Source organism: Triticum aestivum, chromosome 5D, assembly GCF_018294505.1.
Source record: "Triticum aestivum cultivar Chinese Spring chromosome 5D, IWGSC CS RefSeq v2.1, whole genome shotgun sequence".
Lineage (NCBI taxonomy): Eukaryota > Viridiplantae > Streptophyta > Magnoliopsida > Poales > Poaceae > Triticum > Triticum aestivum.
In genome coordinates, this window is record NC_057808.1 from 385,755,985 (window position 1) to 385,772,152 (window position 16,168).

Here is a 16,168-nt window from a genome sequence, read left to right on the forward strand (position 1 = left end):
GAAAGGGCTATACCATATCATGCTATTATGAATTGCCTGAGATGTTTATCCCTTATGATGCACCCTTCTTGATTGCGCGGTAGTCGCTTTTATTAGGGTGATCTCTCACTTAAAATATCAAGTAGTTAGTGTTTTCCCAAGTGTAGCACCGTCACGGCACCTATCTTTTCGGGGTGCGCCATGGATGCATGGGTACGAACGATTAGAGAAGTGTGAGGCGGGTGAGGTCAGACCTCGCAGCAAGATCACTTGGTTGTCTTGACGTTCATGGCAGGATCGTCCTGAGCTCGGAACACACGCATCGAAAGATGAGCAAGAGTCACATAGAGATGTGATCGGCAAGTTGGCCTACCGATTAAAATTCCCGTTATGAGATGATGATTCTTTGGCGATGAATTGAAGTCTGGATCTTGTATCACTCAAAATTAATTGTGAGAGATATTGATTTGAGTGGGAGCGCACTGTTGAATTAACATGTTTAATTCTCAGTGCAATTAATTATGAACACTGTCTAAGTGTTTCTTGCATAATAGTTGTAGAATAATGGCTCGCATTTCCACCTTCCCTATTAAAATTGAATAGCTGTTAAATATCTGGTTATACTTTACGATTGGTAACGTAATATGAGGATTGTCCTCAAAAGTGCCGAGAAGGACTTTGTCCTATCGCATGCTTTCCGTATCCTCCCGCTAATGCTATGGATCATGTGACTCTCGTCCTTCGATCCAAAAGCTAGAATTCTGTTACGGTCAAGTGGAATATGTTTGCTTCCATGAAACCCAAACTTCGAAAGTTGGGATAGTTATATGATATTCATGGAACTGAAAATTATTTTCAGATACAAACAAAGCAATGTTTGTTTGCAAGTATTAGTAAAAGTGTTTACTATGCATTTGACTGTTGGGAAAGGGATCCAGAAGAACGCCTGTCATATAATGAAAGGTGAATAAAACAACAACTTAAAGAGAAAGGAAGTGTCCAAAGGGTGTTAGTATGACTTACACGCCTAGGAAGTCCGGGGCTAATGCCACTCTTAAGTTGGGTGCTTCTTCTGAGAGTAGGAGAAATACTAAAAGTTAAACTATTAGAAGTATAAAGGCAAAATGAAAGAAGACTGGAATATCCAGCTCATGTATGAATGTCATACAAGTTTTTGATGTATAGAAGGCTGGTCAAAGATATAGTTCTTGCGAATTATGGTTAAACATGTTAATCACTAATTCTTGGGTATTGTGAGTTCATCACAAAATTGCCCGCTCGATTGCATTCTGTTGCAACTCGATGTAAGAACTACTATGGCCTGAAAGACTAGCTAGAAATGAGGTTAAGGTATACACAGGGAACATAGTAAATGTTACTATACCTTCCATCGGTGTATTGCCGTCTGTATTTATTTTCATAATTCATTTAGAGTTTTACAAACTCTATCCCATTGCATAAGGTATCTTGCAAGAAGGTTGTTCATAAGAGAACTTTTTATGTTCGATGTTATGAATAACACAAGGGCCATACTTTCATTATGAATGAGATGTATGTTATGAATATTGATAATAATACAATACCTCTGGGTTTACTTTCATAATTCATTTTAGAGTTTCATACACGCTAGCCCATTGCACAATGTTTGTTGCAAAAGAGTTGTTCATAAAAACAACAATTGTTGTTAAGTATTATGAATAACATGAAGGGCCATGCTTCCATCCAAGATGGCATGTATGTTATGAATATTGATGGAAATATGATACATCCATAACACTGACGCTAAATGTCGCAAGACTAAAAGAATACCGCACAAGTGTGGCACTACATTTGGTCACATTGGAGAAACCCGCATGGAAAATTCCATTATGATGGATTTTGAAGTCTTTTTGATTTTGAATCATCTGACACTTGCAACTTTCCTCCGAAAAGTGAAGTGACTAAAATACCGTTCACAGGCCATAAGGAACGAACAACAAACTTATTAGTGATCATACATTTGATGTGTGTAGTCCGATAAGTGTTGTTAGTAGTGGATTTATTTATCTTCAGAAATGACTCAAGTAGATATATGGATATTTACTTGATGAGACGTAAGTCTGGATCTTTTGAAATCATTCAAAAGGTTTTCAAAAATGAAGTAGAAGTTATTGTAACAAGAAAATTATGTTTCTGCAATTTGATTGCACAAAGGAATATTTGAGTTACATGTTTAGCGAATGTCTGATGAGTTGTGAAAGGGGTTTCATAACTTGCACCTCCCGGAACACCACTGCAAGTGGAAAGTCTGTGGAGATGTAACCAAACCATTTATGACATGGTAAGGTCAAAGATGACATAAATAAATTTGCCATTATCCCTTTTAAAGTGATGCTTTAAAGACTGCGGCTTTTACACTGAAAAGAGCTACATCGGGTCTGTTGAAATGAAGCCATGGTATGGTACGCCCAACCATGTTATATCTTTTCTTAACATTTGGAATATGGGGCTTGTGTAAAAGGTTACAAACCTATTCCAAATCAGACAAGTGCTACTTTGTAGGTTATACCAAAATGTTGGGTATTCCTCCCTCACTATACCGAGGCAAATAGTTTTGCCGCGAAACGGTGTGCTTTTAAAGAGAATGGTTCTTTCAAAAAGGTGAGTGGGAGAATAGTGCAACTCGACGAGATAAACAGTATCTATGTCATCAGATCAAAGGAAAGAGACCTTGGAAGTAATTCCAGAGTTTCCTACTGCGACTGATACGGAAGTCTCTACAATAAAATGTATGAACTTCGGTCGAACTTGCAGCTGAACCACGTAGGCAAGGCTCGTGCAAACCTCTCAGGTGCGCAAACGAGATATTGTTGTTAGACAACATTATACCTACGATACACAAGGAAGCGTTGATGGGCCCTGACTCCGGAATTGGCTAAATGCCAATACAACCCGAATTAGTTTCCATATAAGTGATTCAAGATTTAAACCTTGATACACCTTTCGGAAGACTTAGAGTCTAACGAATATTTATGGAACTTAAAACTGATACGGATAAAAATGTTTTATCCATAAAGCTCGACTTGTTGAAATAACAAGTTCAAGAGTTGACTACGATGAGGTTGTTTTCATCGTAGCGATGCTTAAAGTCGGTTCGGGTTGAACTAGCAAATACATATTTCAATCATGAGATATGAAACATGGATGATAAAAGGATTTCCATCTGATGGAAATGAAAGCTAGGACTTGTATATGATACAGTCCAAAGTAATTTGTCGATCCAGAGGATGCTAGTAGGTATGCAAACTTCAGAGTTCTAGCAATGGACAGAAGAGAGCAAAATGGAGTTGGAATCTTCGTGTTTTGATGAAATGGTCAAAGGGGTTTTGACTTCATCAATGGGTAACGAAGATGCTTGTAATTCAAGAAAGTAAGTGGGAGCGTAATAATATTTCTAAAAACCTTATGTGCTTGGCACATTGGTAATTGGAAATAAATTTCTTGACACGAATTAGGACTTCATTTGAAAATAGTTTTTCGATGAAGTGCTTAGGCTAAATAGCCTCAATATTAGGCATGATGATCTATGGAGATAGATTTACCTAATGGGGCTAAGCAATGAATACATATTGACAAGATGCTAAAACCTTTTAGCATTTAAAACGCCAAGGAGTGATTCTTGCCAAAGTCACATGGAAAGAGTTTTTGCAAGACTCGGTGTCCCAAAACACTGATGAGTAAAATACATAATGCAGATTCCACACACTTTTGTGTTTGGATTAATCATGTATTCCATGGTATGTAAAACAACCAGATATGTCCGATACTCCCAAGGTGTTGCGAGTATGGATACTAAAGTGATCAAAGTACTGATCGTGGGACAACAGTGAAAGATGTCATTGAGTACTAGAGTAAGTACTGATGATATGTTTTCTTGCAAGCGGAGATCATGAAGAGTTCGTTGTAAAATGTTACATCGATAGTCTTCATCTTTTCACCGTGCGATTTTCGATTTAAGTTAAGGGTTTTGTGTAACACACAATGTGGTGGCACAGTTAGTTGGAATTTGTTCAAACTAGTTACTGTGGCAAATTCTATAACAAGGGCTAAGTATGTTGACGCTTTAGAAGCGACAAAGAAGATGTTGAATCATATAGTTCATTCATGAACTTAGTATATTTCCAAGATGGCTTTTGACAATGGGACACTACTGCAGGTAGTTGCTCCATAACTCAGTCTGAGGAATCCAGGTTCGACCTGTGATTCACATACATACAAAGCCAAGTCCACACAAAATATGAATTTTGTGGAAACGTGAAAACGCGAGGACATGCAAAGATACACACGGAACTGAAGTCGTCAGATCCGTTGGACATCAGGCTATACCACAAGCGAAGCATATTTATACCGGTGTGCCACAGGTGTAAAGTGCATTAGCATTAACTAGATTATTGACTCTAGTGCAAGTGGGAGTCTGTAGGAGATATGCCCTAGAGGCAATAATAAATGATATTATTTATCTCCGAGTTCATAATTATGTTTATGTTCCATGCTATAACTGCTATGGTTCTCGAGTCTGCAATAACCACGAGGCTCGGAGGAAGACTCATATGCACGTACGGAATAATAAACGGTAAAATGTATTCCTAGTCTGGCCTCTAAGACTAGCTCAAGTGTTGCATGATGGTTATGTTTTCCTGATCATGGGCATGTCTATGTTACCAACCTTGAGGGCATAATGTTAAGAGAACATTTGTGTTGAATCGACCCGGCATGATGTTATGCTATGAGATTCATTCGTCACAAGTTTATTGGTACATAACACAGAGATGGTTAACGTTTGCATGATTCCTTAGACCATGAGAGTATCGAGTTTCTTCATGCTTGCTTCATGAACTTTGGGGTTTGTTAAACGTCATCCGTAAATGGGTGGCTATTACGGCGGCTTACGGGTTCATGGAAAAGTGTGTCAAGTAACTTGATAGCTCAAGATTGGGATTTGCTCCTCCGACGATGGAGAGATATCTCTGGGCCCTCTCGGTGTTACGGTATCCATCATCGTCTGGCCAGACACTTTGTGATTTGATCACGGGGATGCCGGAACACGATAACGAGAAAAGAGAACAATACCGGTAACGAGGTAACTAGCATAGTGGACAAGTTGTTGATCCACAGGAATGCCAACATGTCTCACCTTGGGTATTTGTAACATATCGCGAAGCAACAGGAATAGCACACGGCAACTGGAGGTTCACTCGAATATTTATTCGTGTGGGTATAGGGGTCAATATGGGTGTCCACGGCTCCGATGTTGATCATTGATCGGAAGGGGTTCCGGCTCATGTCTATACTTCACCGAACCTATAGGGTCACACGCTTAAGGGTCATCTATCTGCTGAATACTAGACAGGGAGTCTGAGAGAAAATCACCGAAAAAGTTTCGGACACCGAAAAGTTTCGGACAGCGGAATCGTACCGCAGAGAGAGGTCATCGGATAAGTTTCGATGATACCGAAAAGTTGTTTCGGGATACACCATTAAGTCAAATTGGTTTCAGCACATGCCTGATAATTCTTGGAGGATGCCAGAATCATTCTGGAAGCTTTTTGGAATTTTCTGAGATAAAAACCGGAAATGTTCCGGAGCTGCCGGAGCCACTTCAGATGCGTTTCGCAGATGAAAATCACTAAAACCGGAATTGTTTCGGAACGCGTTGAAAATCATTTTAGTGGGTACTGGAAATGTTCTTAGCCCACATAAATATTTTTAGTTCGATCAGACGCTGAAAAATTTCGTCGTGAATAGTGAAAATCAGCTTTATAGTTACTTTATGGAAAGCCACCTTTTGGGGCTTTGCTGCAAAAGATCTTGGGGATGACATGGATGGATAGGAGCCATTTTTTGGGCCCCTCATGGGGGTGTGGCCGGCCACATGGGGTATCCCCCCTTGGGGACCCTCTTGTTCCTTGGTTTCACTCCTAGGTCCTTGTGGAAGGACTTCATTCATGTGCATTTTGGGTTTTTTGTGAAACTACCCTACCCCCTTGGGATTTCTTATAAATAGAGGTGGAGGGGCAGCCCTCCACACTCATCCCTTGCTCTCATACACATGCCATGCATTATCTGGCTTCTTCTCTCCCTCCCACGAAAAGAGTTTCGTAGAGCCGTAAGGCTATCTGGGTTCCGGCAGGAACTAGTTCTGGACGGCGAAGCCCTGCCGGATAGATGACACCGTATGTGTGCAACTCTGTAGAGAGATCGTAGTTTCGGTCTTAGTTCGTGAGTGCCTCCCGAAGGGCTGTCCGTGTGACCGTCCGAGTTTCGAGGGTCCTCCCGAAGGGCTGTCCGCGACACCGTCCGGGGGGCTGTTCGACCGCCTCCTGGAGGGCTGTCTGAGGAGCATATGAGGGTATACATCCTCGCGGTTGGGAGGTTGTAAATCCTAGCTGCGGGGATCTGCACCGCCGATCGTCATCGACTCTACTTCCCGCTGCGCTACGAGTCAGTAACGAAAAAGATCAAACCATGTATGCAGTCTCCATAGTGGTCCTAGGCTGGTGCGTAGGTCGGAAAATTTTTGTTTTCTGCTGCGTTCCCCTACACAAAATATAATTGGATCAATACTAACAATAAACCTTTCCATGTTAGATCTTCTATGCTTGCAGGATCTCTCAGGAGGTGGAGAAAAACTAAGAGGCCCTTGAAGCAGCAACTTGATGTTATTCATAAAGACCTTGAGAACTTGCAGTCTAAGCCCATTCACTTTCAGGACCATAATGAAGAAGCTAGCTTGGTGGATTTATATGACAGGACCATGACCAAGCTTACGGGATATTATAGGCAAAGAGCTAAGAAACATTGGGCTACTAAGGGAGACAGGAATACTAGTTACTTCCTTAATTCAGTTCTTAAAAGAAGAAGGAAAAATAGAACCAGTTCTATTCTAGATGATGATGATAATAATAATAATAATAATAATAATAATAATAATAATAATAATAATAACAATAACAACAACAACAACAACAACATGTTACAAAGCATAGATGACATAGCAGCTTGCTTTATAAACTACTTCAATAATCTTTTCTCTACTAGTAATCCCAACTTGAACACTTTACCTTCTTTTCATAGTAACAACGATAATATGATGAGTTGTCCTACTATTCCAAACAAATAAGAAATTTTGCAGGTACTAAAATGAATGAAGAGGAATGCTACTCCTAGACCAGATGGACTTAATGTTGCATTCTATTTACCATCTTGGAGATGGATAGGAGATGACATAATTAAATTAGTTCAAGACTTCTACATAAGAGGTAAACTTCATCCCCAACTTAATAGAACTTGTATCACTTTAATTCCTGAGAAAAATAATGCTAAGATCCCTCAAGATTTCAGGCCCATTAGTCTTTGTAATGTAGTTCAAACAATTATTACAACGACTCTCGCAAATAGACTTAAATACCTTCTTCTTGATTATATTTATGAGTCACAACAGGATTTTATTCAAGGCAGAAGGGTTACTAATAATATTATTATTGCTCAAGAAGTAACACATTCTTTTCTTCTCAAATCCTGGAGCTAAAGCCTTTGATAGAATTGAATGGTGCTTTATTAAAAGAGCACTGACGCGCAAAGGGTTGCTTGGTCATTTCATAAGTTTAATCATGGAATGCATCTCATCTGCTACTTTTTCTGTTAACATTAATGGACAACCATTTGGCAGCTTTAAGGGATCTCATGGTATTCGACAAGGTTGCCCTCTGTCTCCATACCTTTTTATTCTAGCAGTCAATGAACTGCCGCTTTGGATGCAGGGGCTTTAAAATTCTAATCATTTGAGCAATATCCAGTTAGGTCCAGGTTGTCCCCCTATTCATTCGCTTATGTTTGCCGACGACCTGATAGTCTGTGGTAGAGTTGGTAATAATGATGCCAATATTATTGCCTGTATTATTAATCAATTTGTGTAGTTTCTGGTCAAACTCTTAACTTGAGTAAGTCTACCATACTTTTTAGTAATAATACAGATGATATTCTGAGACACCAAATTAAGAGTATCTTTCCTTCTCCAAATATGGATCATAATGCTACTCATCTTGGCCACCCTCTCATTTTACTTACAAAAAATAGATTTGTGGCTTATAATGTTATTATTGACAAAATTAAAGCCAAACTCAATTGTTATAAAGCTAACAGGTTATCTCATGCAAGGAGACCTACTCTTATCAAATTTGTGTTTGCCTCTCTTCCTGTATATTATATGTCTAATATCCTGTTAAGTAAGTCCACTATTAATAAGCTCACCTCTATTATCAGAAAGTTTTGGTGGACAGGTATTGACAAAGATAATAATTCTAAACCTATTTGCTTCAAAGCTTGGGATGATATTTGTAAACCTATGCATAAAGGTGGGCTGGGAATTAGAGATATAAATACTATGAATAAGTCCATGGTTGCAATGATGGTTTGGAGAATTATTAATAATCCTGGTTCTTATGTGACTAAAGTTCTCAAAGCCAAGTATTTTCACAATTCTTCTATTTGGAGAGCTAATGGTAATATTCCTAAATATTCCTTTTTGTCAGCTAATGGTAACTCTTGTATTTGGACTAATCCTTGGTGCAATAATTGGGAAAGAGTTATAATCATCTTACTCCAAATTTAGATGGGCCTTATCCTAAAGTTGTTAGTGATCTTTGGAAACCTAATAGTAAAAATTGGATGACCGAGGACGAAACTAATATGTTCTTTGAAGATAATTTCAAAAGGAATATTATGCGAACTCCTATCATTAATACAAATATGGAAGATACTTTATGTTGGATTCATACTCCAAATGCCCAATGTACTACTAAAAGTCCTTACAAAGCTTTGATGCAGGAGGAGCAACCAAGGATGCAAGCCCAAAATCATGCTATTTCAAATATAGAGCTTTCTACTTAATCAGGTTTGGAAAAGCAAGATCAGGGCTCCAACAGTAAAAACCTTTGCATGGAGACTTATAAGAAGAGCTTTAGCTTCAGGACTGAGAGGATCCAGGTATTCCAATCATATAAAAAAAAAGAATGTTGCTGGTGTCGGGAAGTGGAATCAGATTTACATCTTTTCTTTACATGTGATTTCACTAGGACTTTATGGTTCTTGTTTGGGCTTAAATCTAATGAACTAAATGCAAACTTATATCCTTCTGATATAATTCACTTAATTCTTTCTTCTCAACATGCTGATTTGGATTTAGATGCCATTTTCACACTTTTATGGAATATTTGGAAAGCTAGAATGATTTTCTTTTTCAAAACAAAAAATGGAGTCTTATGTGGGTGATATTTGCTACTAAAGCAATGCTAAGTGTTGCGTTCATTGAGGAGAAAGATGAGCCCAAAATCAATTCTATTAAAAATGATGATTTTGTTTCTCAACTGCAATATATTCAATCTCAAAGTGCAGGATTTCGAGCGTACAGTGATGCGTCTTACAATCCAGATATTGCAAAGGAGGAAGCTGGCCTTGGAGGCGTGTGGGGTCGTTCCATTTGGGATGCGGTAGTCCCGACGTGTGTGGGTGGATTAATGGGTGTGTGATGACTGTTGGTGATCGGCTCGTGAGTGGGGCCCAGTCGTCGGGCGGTACAGTCCCTGCTGCATGGGGCCAGTTGTGGGGTGGGCGCAGTGGTGTCTGGGGCTCTGGCCTCGCTCTAGAATGGCTTTTCCTTTGGACATCGATAATTGCCACACGTGTGGCAGGAAGGGAGACGCACCACACGTCTCTAATGCAAACAGATTGCCATGTCATCGCATGCAGGAATTTTTTTGGATTTTCAGTTTTTAAAATGTTTTATCTCTTAAACGAAAAATCCGATTGAAGATCCGTTTTCACCATTAAATCTCTCGCGACGAGATCTTCGAAACTAGATCTCATGTTGATATGTTTTGATGAATTTTTTTTTGATTAAAATTTGCCATGTCTATTACATATGAATTGCCATGGTGTTTACACTGAAGTTGCCATGATATGTTTCAGCTATTTTCTTCTACATTTAAAAGTAAATTTTGACATTTATAAAACGGGGAATCAAGAAACTAGACTTGCCATGAACCATAAACTAAAATTGCCATGGTTCATACAAAAAATAATTTTCATGGTCAAAGTACTGGAGTTGCCATCATCAAAATACTAAAATTGCCATGATCTACAAACTAAAATTGCCACATGGCAACTTTAGTTTAAGCCCTATGGCAACTGCAGTGTAAACATCATGGCAACTTCTGGGCAAAAAAAAATCGTCGAAACATATCAACATGGGGTCTAGTTTTGAAGATCTCGTCGAGACGGATTTAATGGTGAAAACGGATTTTTAGTTCGCTTTTTTATTTAGGAGATACAACATTTTTAAGCCGAAAACCAAAAAGATTCCTGCTGATGTCATCTATTCATACGTGGCAAAATGAGTGGTGATGGAGGCGTGTGGGCGATGCGCAAACGCCCACACGTGTGGGCGTTAGCTTTTTCCTTTCCTTTGATGGTGTATGTTGGCTGCTGCAGTTTGACCTGTTCCTGAGATGGTGTTCCTCCTCAATTCCTGGCGACGTGATGGGTGGGCGTGAGTAGTAGTACTTCTGTGGCCGGGTGCGGGCGACCTGGTGGGTTGGTCTGCAGCCAGCGGCAACATACATACAACACACAAAGATACAACAACGCTGCATAGAAGAAACACCAAATCAAGGTCGTCACCAGGTGTCATCGTCATCATTCCTCCACGAGTCAGCGACTCCGATTTCACCATCGACTTCCACCAACGAAGTCCTCGTCGCCTCAAACGCCGGAATCCATGCCGACCCATGCCAAACAGTCGGCCATCGGCGTAGGCGCCAGACAACTCCGATTAAGAAGACAACCAAAACACAGGAGAGATGGGCAGAGTTGGCGCCAACTAACACCTCCTCGAAGACCACCAGCCACTTGTCATTGTCACCACCTAGGCACCTCCCAAGCAGCTCCGACTCCGCGACGGCACGACGAGACCCAGAAGAGACCTGTCGAGCAAGCCGGGTAAGAACCGACAACCGAAGCATTGCCGCGCCCCTGCACTGCTAGCCATCATCGTCGTTGCCAAACTGGACACAGCACCGCCACACTGCCGGCCGGGCACCTACTGACCGCAGTGCCGCGAGCGTCTAGAACATGGAGAGCGCGAATGGGATACAATGCTCTTCAAGGCGACGCCCCAAATAGGGAAGCGACAATGCCAACGTCGTTGCCCGATCCAGCCGGGTCTTAGAGGCGCCTTTCACCCGAAGAGCTAGATTCGGGGAGGGGGGTGCAGGGGGGTGGACTCCATGGCGGCGCCTCCAAGGAGGTAACACGACGCCCACGCCGTCGGTCGGCCAAAGCCCCACAAGCTTTCGCTAAGAGCACCGCCCACCAAACACATCCCCACACACCACACCTCCACTAGCCCGCACACCACCCCAACGCCACCACGCCAGTAGCACCGGAGGACCACCACAAACCACCTCATCACCAACCAAAGCCAGCAAGCCAGATCCGGCGAGCCCGACCGGATCCGACGGTTGCCCGCACCTGCCCCGCCATGGACCAGCCGCTGGTGCACCAACGCACCGCCGGGCGTGCAGCACCCACCAAGAAGCCAGGCGGCCTACACCCTGCCAGAACCGAGCGCAGCCGGAGAGACCGGACGACGCAGTCGGGGCGCGCCACAAGGGAAGCCGTTGAGCCGGATCAAGCGAGTCACCGGCCGTCGGGGAGCAGGACATGAAGGACCGGAGCCTCCCCCGCCAGATGCACGCACGGGAACACGAGGAACTCCCCGGCGGCGGCGAGGGGGGAGGAGGAAGATGGATGGAGGGGGTGGCGGCGGTGGGCTAGGGTTTCGCCTGAGCCGCCGCGGGAGTGACGACGTGGGCGTGGGGAATTTCTTTGTGGCTATGCTAGTGCTTTCATTGTCATCTATCATGATGCGAAAGATGTGTGACTTCAAGTGCTAAATTTTATGTTTAAATTTGCAAATGGTGAATCATGAGCTAGCGGCAATGATGGCCGACACGGTGAACAACGGGGGATTCTTTGGATCATACTTCAATTAATTGTACAGTTTCGCGATGTGTTTGGGTCTTACTGGATGAAAAGACCCGATTGAGATTCTAGCTGATTTGAATATGTCAAATGCAAAAGACATCACGCCAAATATTTTTGCGATCTCTGCAAGAAAAAACTGCACTGTCCAAGAGGCCTTACATAATAACTCATGGGTCTTCAGAGTGGACATTGGTGGGAAGCTTGATGTGAACCACATAGCTGAGTCCGTCAACCTTTGGAGTGAGCTATCACGCATTCAACTCAACCCCGGCGTGGCCGATTCAATTTCCTGGAAGCTCACCAATGATGGTCAATATTCGGCGATGACGGCATACCGTGCACAATTTCTTGGCCTTATCGACTTAGATATGTCTCTTTTGGTGTGGAAGAATTGGGCTCCTCCCAAATGCATTTTTTTGCTTGGTTGGTCATCAACAATAGGATTTGGACGGCAGACCGGCTTCAGCACAGGGGCTGGCCCAACTGTAACTTTGCCCGCTATGCAAACAAACGCCAGAATCAGCAGCCCACCTTCTCTTCCAATGTCGTTACACGGTTAGAGTTTGGGGAATGATCAATCAGCAGCTCATCTTCTCTTCCAATGTCGTTACACGGTTAGAGTTTGGGGAATGATTAAAACATGGCTTGGTTTACATGATGTCCATCCTACGGATTGGGGAGGCATGGTTTCCGTCAAGGAGTGGTGGCGCAACATAGCTTCCGGGAGGTCACAATCTCGAAGGGCGCTTCTTTCCCTTATGCTTCTTATCTCTCGGGAAATTTGGAAAGAGCGAAATGCACGTGTGTTCCACAGCACGGCAATTCCGCTCGGGGTGCTTGTGACTCGCGTCAAAGCGGAAACTTTGATGTGGTGCCTTGCCGGGGCGGAATATTTGTGTAATATAATGCCGTGAGAGTGATGCTTGTAACCTGGTCTTTTGGCCAAGACTCTTCAATCTTCTTCTTATTCAATAAAAATGGCAAGTCTTTTGCCTTGTTTCAAAAAAAATATAAAGGATTTTGGAGCATTTGAGAAGGTACAATTGTTAACTATTTGATGGGCTACATGTGTAGCAATGTGCATTCTTGCATGTGTGAGAATTCTGAATCATATAGTGGCTAAATTAAATTTGCATGTGGAGAACCCGGCTATAGCCGGGCGCAGCGGAGCGCGCCATTCCATCTACTATACAAACATGTTTCATACCCATTCAAGACAAATACGATATCGGTTAGGATTCTTTTTCGGGGAATCGATCAGGATCCGTGACGTACTCCTACTTCATATCCGGATATGATTAAAGGTAAAATGCCACTGAACGTGGTGCATGCAGCCCCGGCTCCACGCGTAAAACATCATGCCCCTTGGCCTAGGCCTCCTCCTGGCTGGGTGGCATTATTAGTTGATGGGTCGTTTGTGAAAGAAACTAGGAGGACGGGTTCAGGTATGATTCTTAGAGATTCAGATGGGGTGGTCATCTTTTCGGCTTATCGTTACCTATTTCACTGCAATGATGCCCTAGAGTCAGAAGTTAGTGCGGTGCTAGAAGGACTATCAATGAGTATGTAACAGTCAGATCTTCCAATTATGATTTAGTCTTACAGCTCGTGTGTTGTTGCAGCTTTATCAGATGATTCATTGGCTCGCTCCGCCTATGGACATCTTATGCTAGAGATCAAGAAACTTCTGGAGTTGCGTTGGTTTATTCCACAGAAAAGCAAGCGTCATCAAAATAGAGTTGCTCATAGTCTTGCTAATATTGGCCGTTCTGGTGGTAGCACCGCTTGTTGGTTGCGCCGTGTGCCAGAGAGTGTAGCTGAAGATGTATTAGGCCTTGTACAATGGGAGGTGCTTAGGGGAGGTGCTTAGAGAAATAAACCAGGCTTTTCTTAAGCACCGATGCTTATTTGTACTAAGCGTCTCTTCTGTAGAAATAGGCACCGGTGCTTTAGAAAAATCCGGTTTATTTTTCTAAGCATCTTTCTAAGCACCTCTCATTGTATAAGGCCTTAGCAGACTGTAATTCTATTACCGAGGAAAGCGTCTGTGTATATCCGGACTGTAATTCTATTACCGAGAAAATATCCGGATTCGTGAGTACTGCATCGATCAGGTTTCGTCTGTGTATATAACTGTTGGCCCGACGCTAGCTAGGGCAGTTCAAAAGCAACGGCGGCGAAACAAGTACCGATCGATCCGTACACGACGCGAACCACCCTGTCCTCAACGCTACGTACCCATCGATTATGGCGTGCTCCAGCCTGTCCCACGCTGTGGCTCTCGTCGCCAAGGTGCCGGCGCCGTCCTCCTCTCGGCGCCGGTCGTACTCGATGGTCCGCCTCCCGCCCCTCCGTACTGCTCGTTCCCTGACGATGGTGAGCACCGCTCGCAATCCTTGTTGTATCTATGTATGTACGTATATGTATACCCCTCAAAAAAATCCAGCTATAGGCGTATAGCTCAAGTCGAAAAGAAACCTATGTAGATCTTGACTTAGACTTACTCTGACCTGTCTCGTGCAGCGCTGCGCCGGTGGGTACGGTAACACCGCCGTACCTCCCACGGCGCCGGACGAGTGCTTCCGCTTCACGCGGGATCCAGGTGCCGACATGGAGGCGACGGTGGCGCTGCTGGACGCGGTGGCCGGTGCGTTCCGGCCCCTCCTGGACAACCTGAAGCAGCTGCGCTCCCTCCGGACCGTCTTCGACGTGGAGGACTACCACGTCGGCATGCCTTTCGGTGCGCAGGGGTACACGCACATCATGATTGTCATTGACCGTAAGACAAGGTGTTTAACATTGGTGCGCGCGTGAGCAGGAGCCTTCCTGGCGTGCTTGGGGCTGTGGCAGATGTGGAAGATGGATCCCTCGACGTGCCTCGACTTCATGCTCGCCTACGCCTTCTACAAGCTCAGCGTCCTCGCGGCGGATGTCCGGAAACAGGGCTTTTGCAACGACCTAATCACCCGGGTCCAGCTCGGTTAGTCACCATTGCCATCTGCTCTTCTGTTACCTAGCTACTCCTATGTGATGTGAGAACTTGACGTTCTTCTAAACTGAACTGCACTTTTTGTGATGAACACTCAGTCATCGGCGTCACAATGGCCATCAAGGATATCCACAAAAGAATTGTCCCCCTTGATTACATCAGGTAATTAGTTCGTGCGTTTCACCGAGCATGGTTACAATTACAGTTCAAATGTGATTTAGACAAACTGAATCAGGGAGCTGATTTCTGCATGTCTCGCGTGCTAAAATATCGGCACGCCGCAGGGTTCCTGTTTTCTTCCTTTATACCGTGTCGGTACTTTCGGACTTGAGCGGCGTGAAGAAGTTCCTGAATCCTCTCTTCAATTTCTTGTTGGCGCTATCCAAGACCAAACACGGGAAAATCGAGTTGATGCGCATGCTGGTGTTTCACGACTTCAGCTACTTCACACGATATTTCGGTGTGCCAAAGATGGAGGGCGCATCAAATGCCCAGCAGAAGGAGTTGGAGCAAGCACAAACTAGGTTCCTTCGTCTGATTGATGAGGCTGATCCCAAGATGAAGGCCAAAATGGATGGAGCTATGCCAAGCATTGGCTCGGATGCCTCGTCCGAATGGACGGAGAGTGTACCGTATAATCAAAATAAATCATGAGTATAAGGTATATATCGAGCACAAAAAGTAATGCACGGGGAATTAGCAAGTTCACTTGATTTTTCATACTAGCATGAATCGTGTTTTCTTTTGCTCTTCCCTCACAAAGAAAATATATACTTTTGCTCTTTCTTTTCCGTGGAAGGCCACGTATGTATTGAGTACTTCCTTTACCGAAAAGGCTTCCGCCCCGCTTTATATGTATTGAGTACTTTTGCTCTTTCTTTTCCATGGGAGGCCACATATGTATCAACATTAGACACTGTACCTTCAGAGTGCTTTGATCCATCACAAGTATATATCCTAGCACTCGCAAATATCAGACACCAACTGGTAGATTTTCAAAAGTTAGATACTCCCTTCAATAAAGTTGTACTAAATCAGCGACAAATAATATGGATGTATATACCACTAGTAATTAACATGGCGGCTTGTACAAATGAGAACTTATGCGCACATATATTA

At 43.2% G+C, this 16,168-nt stretch overlaps 1 protein-coding gene across 1 annotated transcript; it reads left to right on the plus strand.

Annotated features, from left to right (window-relative positions):
* The first annotated feature begins 14,238 nt into the window (after window positions 1-14,238).
* Window positions 14,239-15,901, plus strand: LOC123125044 (uncharacterized). The gene is made up of 5 exons (XM_044545579.1): window positions 14,239-14,436; window positions 14,584-14,800; window positions 14,879-15,040; window positions 15,148-15,211; window positions 15,334-15,901. Exons 1-5 carry the CDS (start codon window positions 14,308-14,310, stop codon window positions 15,701-15,703), a joined length of 942 nt encoding a protein of 313 aa, XP_044401514.1. The 5' UTR covers window positions 14,239-14,307; the 3' UTR covers window positions 15,704-15,901.
* The last annotated feature ends 267 nt before the right edge of the window (window positions 15,902-16,168 follow it).